The 12,500-nt window shown below is 40.7% G+C and overlaps 1 protein-coding gene across 1 annotated transcript in view; it reads left to right on the top strand.

Annotated features, from left to right (window-relative positions):
- LOC133984004 (copine-4-like) overlaps positions 1-12,500 on the top strand; it is a 30,361-nt gene that overhangs the window by 581 nt on the left and 17,280 nt on the right. The window contains exons 2-6 of the mRNA XM_062423219.1: positions 2,791-2,970; positions 5,706-5,777; positions 6,941-7,015; positions 7,801-7,884; positions 8,853-8,942. Of these exons, the coding sequence (XP_062279203.1) occupies positions 2,791-2,970; positions 5,706-5,777; positions 6,941-7,015; positions 7,801-7,884; positions 8,853-8,942 (501 nt within the window). The remainder of the gene's footprint in view (positions 1-2,790; positions 2,971-5,705; positions 5,778-6,940; positions 7,016-7,800; positions 7,885-8,852; positions 8,943-12,500) is intronic.

The raw sequence follows: 12,500 nt of genomic DNA, 5'->3' as shown, positions 1-12,500 counted from the left end.
GTGTGTGTGTGTGTGTGTGTGTGTGTGTGTGTGTGTGTGTGTGTGTGTGTGTGTGTGTGTGTGTGTGTGTGTGTGTGTGTGACAGGTCAGACCCGCTTTCTGTTGCCCCACTTTATATTTTTAGTCTCGTTCTCGCTGTAAAAATGCAGATCTGTCGTCTGGAGCTGTTTTTATTTTCCTTTCGACCCATTTTATCTTCTGATCTGAGATCTGGCGGCTCATCAGATCAATGAGTCATCAAACAGATTTAAACACATCTGAAGACGTTTCTCTTAATTTGTCATCAGACACGTTTCAGTCTCTGTGTTTCTCTGCATTATCGGATCAAACACTGATTGATTGGTGATCAGCTGTTAACCTGCTGCAGTGTCTTTGGGGCGAGTCCTGTTTTCTGCACCATGACTTCCCAAATCACACACACACACACACACACACACACACACACACACACACACACACACACACACACACACACACACACACACACACACACACACACACACACTTATCCTACTGTACATATAATAACAGGGTTACTGCTGTAATAACTTTTCATATAGACACAATAAGAACAACATAGGAGTCACACAAGACGTTTAACAATCAATGTGTGCTTTAGATGTTTTATGTAGAGGTGTGACTGATACGTAACCGATCAGACTGATTGATCCTTTATCTGCTGACGTTCCTACCAGAGTAAAAACCAGGCGGGGAGCTCCGGTCTTCTGAAATGATGCCAACGCGGAAGTAACTTAAAACTGCATTCTATCAAAAGGCCACCAGGGGGCGACCGTTTTGGTGTCAAAAGGACTTCCGTCTCTATACAAGTCAATGGAGAATTCACCAACTTCTCACTTGATTTCTAACCTCAGTAAACATTTTCAAAATGTGTTTATGGTCTCAATCGCTAGTTTAAAGCCTTCTTCAATGCAGTATGATGTTCATTTGGGACATTTTGGCCTCCCTGATTTTATATGTGACGATAAAGCAGGGTATGCATTAGGGCGTGGCTACGTGGTGATTGACAGGTTGATTGGTTCACAGGTTCAGGAGGGCGCCTCATGCTCCTCCTGATGCCCATATAAGTAGAATCCCTGTTTTTATTTTTCCCAGCATGCACCTGAAATTTTCAAGATGGCGCTGCTCAGATCCGAAACTATTGGCCTCCGAGCAGCAGTCCACAAACCAATGGGTGACATCACGGATGTTACGTCCATTTATTATATACAGTCTATGGTAAAAACACTGAGGAGCTCTGATCTTCTTTTTCTTCTGGACTCTTCAAAATATAAAGTGTGTGCTCACAAAAACAGGAAGTCAGTCAGTAGAGACAGAAATCAAAGAATCAGGAGAATAAAAATGCTCCAACACTGAGAACAGGATGAAGTCAGGAGGTTTTATACACACACACACAGAGGAGACACAGGTGTAACACATCAGGGCGGAGCCAGGTAATCACTCAGAAGGACAGGAAGTGAAGAGAAAGGCGAGTTTAACAAAACAAAAGAGGAAATAATGTAAACTGAAAAAGGGAAAGATGAGACAGGACAGAACTCATCAATTATTTTCACATTTTAACCCCTTTAAATTTGATTTAATGTTACTTTGATGAAGTCATTGAAATAGTTACATTACTTATTATATTTTAAATAGAGTAACTAGTAATCTATTACATTTCCACAGTAACCTTCACAACCCTGCTGATGCTTCACATTCGATCAATGAAGCAGAAAATAAAACAATTAAGACTCAAAACACAGGAACAGGATGTAAGAACAGTATCTGAGCTGAATATCACTTCATATAAAGTTATTATGAAGTTAATAAAGTTAATAAAGTCGAACTCTTCGTCCCTCTGAGAGTTTCTTGGCAGATTTTTTGCTCTGAGACATTTTAATGAATCTTTGTTCTCATCAAACTTTCGATTGAAGCTGCAGGAGAGTTTCTGCCTTCAGCTGCCAGACTTCCTGTTTCCTCTGAACGCAGTAACCATGGAGACGGGTGTCCAGCAGGGGGGGGGGGGGCAGCGGGACAATTAGCAGGACGTCACGTTTCCTCTTTACAGATATAAACTCCTGCAGTCTCGTTAGAGTTTAATTAGCTGCAGCATGATCACCATCTGCTACAAGACTTTTACTTTGAAACTGTGACAGAAGATCAGGAGTCACATTTCCTGTCATATTATTGATCCTAAAGCAGCGATCGATCAGTTAAACAGTTGATCAGTTGAATTTAATAAACATTCTGTGTCTGTAAAACTGTGATCAGAACTTTTCTCTTCATGTTATTTTCATTAGTTACAGTTTTACTTTGAAGTTCAGCTGAATTTAAATTTTTTACACTTTTACATGTAAATGTAATACTCTCCTCCTCTTCCTCCTACTCCTCTTCCTCCTCCTCCTCCTCCTCTTCCTCCTCCCCCTCTTCCTCCTCCTCCACCTCTTCATCCCACTCCTCCTCTTCCGCCTCCCCCTCATCCTCCTCATCATCCTCCTCCTCCACCTCTTCCTCCCCCTCCTCTTCCTCCTCATCATCCTCCTCCTCCACCTCTTCCTCCCCCACCTCCTCCACCTCTTCATCGCCCTCTTCCCCCTCCTCCTCTTCCTCCTCCTCCTCTTCCTCCCCCTCCTCCTCTTCCCCCTCCTCCTCCTGCTCCTCTTCCTCCCCCCTCCTCCTCATCCTCTTCCCCCTCCTCCTGTTCGTCCTCCTCCCCCTCCACCACTTCTTCCTCCTCCTCCTCCTCCTCCCCCTCCTCCTTCCCCCCTCCTCCTCCTCCTCTTCCTCCTGCAGGTGGACCGTACTGAGGTGATCCGTAGCTGTGTGAATCCGTCCTACTCGAAGGTTTTCACTCTGGACTTTTATTTTGAAGAGGTGCAGCGTTTGCGCTTCGAGCTGTTCGACATCAACAGCGGCTACAACGGTCTGCGAGAGGCCGACTTCCTGGGATCAGTGGAGTGCACGCTGGCACAGGTGAGACGCAGGGGTCAGAGGTCAGGGGTCAGAGGTCAGGGGTCAGAGGCGGGAATCAAACCACCGATCTTGAGTCACAGCTGATAAACGTTATGTTATCGTTATGTTGTAGTTAAAGATATCGTTGGCGTTATAGATATGGATATGGTTAACGTTATATAGTTATAGTTATCATTATAGTTATCGTTATATAGTTATCGTTATATAGTTATCGTTAGTTATCGTTATAGTTATAGATAGTTATCGTTAGTTATCGTTATAGTTATCGTTATCGTTATAATAATCCTTATAAAGTTATCGTTATAGTTATCGTTATCGTTAGTTATCGTTGCAATAATCGTTATAGTTATCGTTATAGTTATAGTTAGTTATCGTTATAGTTATAGTTATCGTTATAGTTATCGTTATAGTTATAGTTAGTTATCGTTATAGTTATCGTTATCGTTATAATAATCGTTATATAGTTATCGTTATAGTTATCGTTAGTTATCGTTGTAATAATCGTTATAGTTATCGTTAGTTATCGTTATAGTTATAGTTATCGTTATAATAATCGTTATATAGTTATCGTTATAGTTATCGTTAGTTATCGTTGTAATAATCGTTATAGTTATCGTTAGTTATCGTTATAGTTATAGTTATCGTTAGTTATCGTTATAGTTATAGTTATCGTTAGTTATCGTTGTAATAATCGTTATAGTTATAGTTAGTTATTGTTAGTTATCGTTATAGTTATCGTTATAATAATCGTTATAAAGTTATCGTTATAGTTATCGTTCTAGTTATCGTTAGTTATCGTTGTAATAATCGTTATAGTTATCGTTAGTTATCGTTATAGTTAGTTATCGTTAGTTATCGTTATAGTTATCGTTATAGTTATCGTTATAGTTATCGTTAGTTATCATTATAGTTATAGTTAGTTATCGTTATCGTTATAATAATCGTTATATAGTTATCGTTACAGTTAGTTATTGTTGTAATAATCGTTATAGTTATCGTTAGTTATCGTTATAGTTATCGTTAGTTATCGTTGGTTATCGTTATAGTTATCGTTATAGTTATCGTTGTAATAATCGTTATAGTTATCGTTATAGTTATCGTTGTAATAATCGTTATAGTTATCGTTAGTTATCGTTATAGTTATATAGATGAAGTTTGAGTTCGTATCAAAACTTCATCAGAAATTTGTCGAGCTGATCGTGTGGAGGGAAAATATTAGATTCAGTTTATTTGAGACGTGATGAAATGAAATAAAGAGACATATTGGTTGAGTGTTAGATTGGAGAGCGAGATGAAGAGGAAACAGATTCTCCATCTGCTGTCGTCTCATTACTAACTGACGCTGTGCACTTCCTGCGAGGAGACGAAGAAGAAGAAGAAGAAGAAGAAGAAGAAGACGAGCTGGAGGAGTTTAACACGCTGAACGACGGCCAAGTTCACCCTGAAACAATCAGAGGACGGCTGGAGAGACAGTGTGGAGATGGGAAATGCCTCTTCCTCCTCTTCCTCCTCCTCTTCTTCCTCCTCTCCTTCTTCTTCTTCTTCTTCGTCGTCTTTGCGGCTGCCAGCAGCGACGCTCGGCTCAGCTGCCAGATCCTCCAGATGGTCACAGAGCGCCGCAGGTTGCTGCTAACAGGCCTGGAAGAAAGTCAGACAGGAAACACTGAGGAAGAAAAAACAGGCTTAGTGAGGAAGAGGAGGAGAAAGGGTTTCATGAGGAAGAGGAAGAGGAGGAGGAGAAGGGGTTCCAGCTCTGTATTAATGTAAAGCTGCAGGTTTGAGTATTGATTGCAGAAAAAACAGCTTCCGTACTTCCTACATGTTAGGCCAATAGACTGCATATAAGAAATGGACGTAACATCCGTGACGTCACCCATTGGTTTGTGGACTGCTGCTCGGAGGCCAATAGTTTTGGATCTGAGCAGCGCCATCTTGAAAATTTCAGGTGCATGTCGGGAAAAAAAGAAGCATGTGTTGGGTCTAACCAAGCGGGGAGTTCCGGCCCTCTGAAATGAGGCCAACGCGGAAGTAATTTAAAACTGCATTCTATCAAAAGGCCACCAGGGGGCGACCGTTTTGGTGTCAAAAGGACTTCCGTCTCTATACAAGTCAATGGAGAATTCACCAACTTCTCACTTGATTTCTAACCTCAGTAAACGTTTTCAAAATGTGTTTATGGTCTCAATCGCTAGTTTAAAGCCTTCTTCAATGCAGTATGATGTTCATTTGGGACATTTTGGCCTCCCTGATTTTATATGTGACGATAAAGCAGGGTATGCATTAGGGCGTGGCTACGTCGTGATTGACAGGTTGATTGATTCACAGGTTCAGGAGGGCGGACAGATAGACTGCAGGAAATAGCCGTGAACTTGTTTCACACCGACAGTTTTCTCCGGAGTTTTGTGGTTATAGTCGTAACAGCTAACTTGGTTAGCATCACCAGGTTGCCGGTGCAGACTGCGGTAGATCCAGCCCTCGCAACCTCCCCCACTCCGTCCTCTTGCTCCTCCTGATGCCCATATAAGTAGAATTTTTCCAAATCTGTTGTTTTGTACTGAAAGGAAGAAGAGAACAATAAAGATTAAATACAAATACCGAGGTTAATGTAAAATCTGACCTTAAACACATTTAGGAGCAGAACAAATGTCAGATAGTTTTCTGTCCATACATTTTAGTTTCTATATTTATATGTTTCTATGCTGTGAATGAACCCTGCGTGTTTGTTGTGTTTGTAGATCATCTCTCAGAGGAAACTGTCCAAAGCTCTGCTGAGACCAGGAGGAACTGTTGGGAAAGCTATTATCACGGTGAGTCTCTCTCTCTCTGTCTCTCTTTCTCTCTCTGTCTCTCTCTCTGTCTCTGTCTCTCTCTCTCTCTCTGTCTCTCTCTGTCTCTCTCTCTCTCTCTCTCTCTCTCTCTGTCTCTCTCTCTCTCTCTCTCTCTCTCTGTCTCTCTCTGTCTCTCTCTCTCTCTCTGTCTCTCTCTCTCTCTGTATATATAATGGGCGTAACATCTGTGACGTCACCCATTGATTTGTGGACTGCTGCTCGGAGGCCAGTAGTTTCGTATCTGAGCAGCGCCATCTGTGTTAAGTCTGCGACATCAACATGACATCTAAGACACCTGTTATCTACATTAGGATAAAAGGACGATGCACCACCTTAAATTGAAATAATTAAGTCTTGCACATGAGCTGCTGCCGTTCACTCCGTTCAGAGTCTCAGTCCCCAGTTCCTTTCCCCAACTGGTTTTAATCCTCTCCGTCTTGGCAGAATCCATTGACATAATCATTGAATAAGAGTGTGCTGTGAAGCTCTTCAACCAAAAGGGAATTTCCAACAGTGAGTCTGCTATTGATAAAAACTGTTCTGAACTATTTCTCTTAGTTTGTGAGTACGTTCTTCCCCCGCTGCTCCCACCCTTCCTTTAAGGTCATTTGATTAAAACAGAAGTTAATGAATAAAATAAGCACAGTATCACAGTTAGAGCTTATTAACAGGAGTCAATAAAACAGTGTGATGTCATTATTCACTCTTTATTTGCTCTCTGCAGCCTGGGAGCTCTGTTAGTGTTATGTATGTGTGTGTGTGTGTGTGTGTGTGTGTGTGTGTGTGTGTGTGTGTGTGTGTGTAGTCTTTTATTATCCACATGTGGACACATAAAGAAAGCTCAGTGCAACACAACAGACATTAATGACACACACTGCATATAACAAGTGCAGACAGACTGATGTATTTTGTCACATTAGTGGTGATAAATGTGTTTTTTAGAGTCAGAGTCGTCCTTGTTTTCTCTCTTAAAGGAATTCATGGTGTGATAAAGTTGTTTGTTGGTTTATATCTCCGAGGAGGAACATTCATCTTAAAGGAGACAAACTCTGCACATCTCCAGCTCTATATTTATATTAACTGGGTTATTTACTGTGTGTGTGTGTGTGTGTGTGTGTGTATGTGTGTGTGTGTGTGTTCAGATCTCAGCAGAGGAGCTGACGGGGAACGACGACTACATCGAGCTTTCCTTCAGCGCCAGGAAACTGGATGACAAGGTGACATCATCATCATCATCATCAGTCAACACTGTTTTCTTGTTACCATGACGACAAAAGTTTCCTAAACTTAAAGGCTCTATATGTAGGATTGTGAAGCAATTTACACGATTTACATTTATAGGTCACTTTGTGTCATGATATCTGCTCAAAATCTATTGAACCCATTTAACTTTGAGGTCAATGTTTAGCACTTGTATGAGACAGACCATCAGATTGTGTTATGGTTGCTATAGTTACAGGTTGTGTTATGGTTGCTATAGATACAGGTTGTGTTATGGTTACTATAGATACAGGTCGTGTTATGGTTGCTATAGATACAGGTTGTTCTATGGTTGCTATAGATACAGGTTGTGCTTTAGTGTATAAACCAAGAATAACACAAATCACTGCTGACATCAGAGATCCTGCTTGAGACATTTTTGAAGTTGACTTTCATTTTTTCATCTTGTACATGAACAGAATGAGACTCTAACATGTTTTTAATAAAAGTTTAGAACCAATGAGGTGTGAATGAGTCTGTAAAACATCACATTTAGGCTCAATGAGGAAATAAATCATGTTTTATGTTGTCATGGCAACAAAGAGGAAAAGCAAAGAACATTATTTATTGATTAATGATTAAAATTACGAGTTAACTCCAGTTTTTTTGAGTTAAATCAACAGTTTTTACATGAATCTGAAAGATATTTGTGTCTGTGGTTTTGATATTTGTGACTTGTGTAGCATCTTCCTCCTCTAACAGAGTGTTTGTTAACAGTCAGACTCTCTGTGTGTGTTTTCAGGACTTCTTCAGTAAGTCTGATCCGTTCCTGGAGATCTATCGTCTGAACGATGACGCAACGATGCAGCTCGTCTACAGAACAGAGGTACAAACACACACCGTCCTCATCAAAGCTTCACCGCTCACTTCATCATCATCGCTTCACTTTCATCTGCATCACTTTTACAGCTTCAGGTTCATTTTTCACTCGTTATAAATTTATTTTATCTGCAGCAGAAACACATGAAACAAACCTTTAAAACCTCCTGCAGGATTCAGGACGATCACATCTTTTCATATCAGGAGAACAGACGAGCATGAAGTGTGTTTATGTGTGTGTAATGATTCCTCCTGTTCATACTGACCATTAGAAGATCCCTACATAATGTTTACAATGGAAGTGATGGAGGACTAAACCCACAGTCCTCCTTCTGTGGAAACATGGATTTAAAGATTTGATCTGAAGTTAATATGAAGCTTCAGTCAAATCTTCATCTTCTATGTTTCAACGTTATAGTGTTTTTAGTAGCAAAGTCTTTGTGTTACTATACTTCCACCACAGCTCAACAGGGAAACACTAAGAGGGAATCTGATGCTAAAAAGACTGTAAATGTGTCAGATATCCACGTATGACTAACTTCCTTCTGGCATCTTTTAATAGTCAGTATGAACAGGAGGAAAACCTCTTTACTGACTGCTGCTTTACACACAGATTAGAAGAATTTTGAACTTTTCCTTAAGTGAATCTTTCACTAACATGAAGTTAAACAGCTGCAGGATTCAGTAGTGAAGAGTGATTTATAAATGTAGTTTCATTTATATGATATAAATGAACAGGAGGAAAGATTTCAGAGAGGAAAACTTATTTCACTGCATGGACACCTGACTGCTGCTTAACACACACTGGGAACACTGGGAACACTGGGAACTTGTCCTTTAAAATGAAATTAACCTGACAACATTAGGGATGCAAACAACCCAGAATGCATACACAATATGATCTTACATCAGCACAATAAAGCTCAAAACTCTTTGTAGTAAACTGACTTTATTTCCTGTTTATTTCTCTCTCAGACTGTGATGAATAATCTGAACCCAGTGTGGAAAACCTTCAAAGTGTCACTGAACTCACTCTGCAGCGGAGACCATGAACGCAAGCTGCAGGTACACACACACACACACACACACACACACACACACACACACAGTCTCTGGTATCAGTCGATGGATTCGGCGGCTCCAGTCTAAATCTGGACGTCTGATTGGCTGCAGCAGGTCAGACGTCTGAACACTGATTGATCCGATCGATCAGCTGACGAGCCGACAGGAGGAACATTCATCATCCGTCCCGTCCGTTATTCATTACCTGACGCGTTCACCTGCTGGCCCCTCGATCGGCCCGGGGGCCACAGGTTGGACCCCGCTGTGATGAGGTTGAGGGTCAACGACCTCTAGAAAAACAATCAGCAGCTCAGATCAGAAATATTGTAACTGTCGACTCTGTCTGTGAACAAAAACAGCTGAGCTCACTGATTATTATTATACACTTATATTTCATGTTTTAAACGTCCTTGTAGAAGCCGATAACGTAATAACGGTTGATAATGTAATAATGGCCGATAACGTAAAAACGGTTGATAACGTAATAACGGCCGATAATGTAATAATGGCCGATAACATAATAACGGCCGATTACGCAATAACGTAATAACGGGGGGTTAACGTAATAATGGCCGATAATGTAATAACGGCCGATAACGCAATAACAGCCGATAAAGTAATAACGGCTGATAATGTAATAATGGGCGATAACGTAATAACGGTCGATGACATAATTACGGCCGATTACGTAATAACGGCCAATAACGTAATAACGCCCAATAACGTAATAACGCCCGATAATGTAATAACAACCGATAACGTAATAACGGCTGATAACGTAATAATAGTCGATAACGTAACAATGTTCGATAACGTAATAACGGTCGATGACATAATTACGGTCGATAACGTAATAATGGCCGATACCATAATAACGCCCGATAATGTAATAACGGTCGATAACGTAATAATGGCCGATAACATAATAACGGCCGATAACGCAATAACGTAATAACGGGGGGTTAACGTAATAATGGCCGATAATGTAATAACGTAATAACGCCTGATGACATAATTACGGCCGATTACGTAATAACGGCCAATAACGTAATAACGTAATAACGCCCGATAATGTAATAACAACCGATAACGTAATAACGGCTGATAACGTAATAATGGTCGATAACGTAACAATGTTCGATAACGTAATAACGGTCGATGACATAATTACGGTCGATAACGTAATAATGGCCGATAACATAATAACGCCCGATAATGTAATAACGGTCGATAACGTAATAATGGTCGATAACACAATAACGTAATAATGGCTGATAACGTAATAATGGCCGATAACGTAATAACGGTCGATAACATAATAACGCCCGATGACATAATTACGGCCGATAACGTAATAACGGTCGATAACGTAATAACGGTCGATAACGCAATAACGTAATAACGGGGGGGTTAACGTAATAATGGCCGATAACGTAATAACGGCAGATAACGTAATAATGGCCGATAACGTAATAATGGCCGATTACGTAATAACGCCCAATAACGTAATAAATGTGCCTTTTTTTTAATGTAATAAAAGGCCTGAACATATAACGTAATAAATTACATTATTACATTCAAAAACGGGGCAAATTTATTACGTTGTCGGACGTTATTACGTAAAGAAATCTGCTGTTTGTGCACAAACTGTATAATTATTAATACTAATTAGTAAAGAAGATAAATGGTTACTAATCATACATCAGGACTAAAGTTATCTGCCGTTATCTGTCATTAAGCGGCTGTGACTCAGGAGGTAGAGCGGGTCGTCCACCAATCAGAAGATCGGAGGTTCGATTCCCGGCTCATGATGGCTGAACCAGCAGTGTGTGAATGTGTGAATGAGACATGTTGTGTAAAAGAGCTCTGAGTGGTTAAAAAGTCTAGAAGAAAGTTATAAGTACAGTCCATTTACCACAATAACAACCCATCATACTGGCTTTAAAGGAAATGTGAGATGTCACTCTGGTTGGTTTACTGCATATTAATTAAGGCGCTTTCACACCAGCAGCAGTTGGTGGCACTAAACAGTCCATTCGGACCAAAAGCTCTTAGTTCGGTTTGTTTTCGTTGGTGTGAAAGCATCAATCGCACTCGCCGACCTACCGGAAGATGAGGGAACGTCAATCGGACCAATTTTGATTGGTTTGCAGGTGTGAATGCGGACCACAGCCTGTATGCTACATAGTAACCATTTTACTGCCTGGTAGACCAAATAATCGAACTAGTGGTGTGAAAGCGCCCTAAGACGCTGAGTTCAACCCTTTGAACTATGCTCCTGGTGCTGCAACCCTTTTTCCCCACTATTAAACTAGTAAAAGTGGATTCAGACACGTTTTAAATGCTTCAAACTGTGAGCTTCCATCGTTAAAACAGGAGCTCATAAAGTAAACTGAGATTAAATCTGTGGGCGGCAAATAAATGTGGATGTGTTGCTTGTTCAGATCAACAAGAGTCAAGAGGATGAACGAGCCAATTAGATGACAGGAAGACTGTGTGTGGATGAGTGTGTGTTATTGTATGCATATATTAGTGTGTGTGTGTGTGTGTGTGTGTGTGTGTCCCTCCTCATTAAACCGAACATCAGGACAGCAGCGACTTGTTCTTCTTCTTCTTCTTCGTCTCTCTCTGTGACTCTTCACACAAATTAACAGAACCATGGAGGTTTAAAGAGGAAGAAAAGGTTCGCAGCAGCGCTCCATTTATCTACCTGAGAGGAAACACAGAGACTTTTAATGAGCTGTCACACTCACAGCTTCATCCACTTGGCCGAGGACTAGAGGGAGAAAAAAAAATCACTAAATTAGCAGCTGAGGAGATCTCACTCCTGAATCCTGCAGAACAGTCTCAGATGTGTGATTTCCTGCTGCATACTTTTAGTCTTTGGTCCATTTAGTCTTTCGGAGGTTTCAATCTCATCACATGATCATCACTTTAGCATCTATAAATCCATGGCAACATCTGCGGAGGAGGATCATGTGATAGTGACTGAAAGCTCCAGATAAAGACCATCCATCTTTGCAGCCTACTGAGCCACAGTAGAAGCACAAAAATGAAGGAAACTGAACAAATCAACTAAATTTGAGCAAGTTAACAAAATCGGACCGTTTAGTTGTGCTGCTACTACAGTAATTACGGTAGTCTAAAGGCACTTGTTTGGATTTGATTGGGCTGCCGTAATTACTGTATTAACAGTGCAACTTAATTTAAAAGGCAGATTGTTTCATAGCATTTCTTTGACGTCTGGCAGACGGGTAAAGCTACGGGTAAATGGATATTTTTGGTGAGCTTGTTTTCTCTTCTAATCGATATCGTCAACCTTCGATCCAAAGTTGAGGTTGAACTTTAAAAGTTTGTAGAGTTCAGTGGACAAAATGTGTTCTTATCCCACATGGTTTCAGTAACATTTGGTGACTGTATGAGCCCCATAAGGGATGTAAGTGGGCTAAGCTGGCATAAACAGGGTAAACTGTATGGGCCCCACATGTGTAACTCACCCAGTTGGGCCCCACCTGAAACCCAGTCAGAACCCACTTGAGTCCCATATGGGCAAACACAGGT

Source organism: Scomber scombrus, chromosome 7 (assembly GCF_963691925.1).
Source record: "Scomber scombrus chromosome 7, fScoSco1.1, whole genome shotgun sequence".
Classification (NCBI taxonomy): Eukaryota; Metazoa; Chordata; class Actinopteri; order Scombriformes; family Scombridae; genus Scomber; species Scomber scombrus.
This window is presented reverse-complemented; position numbering and strand designations above follow the sequence as displayed.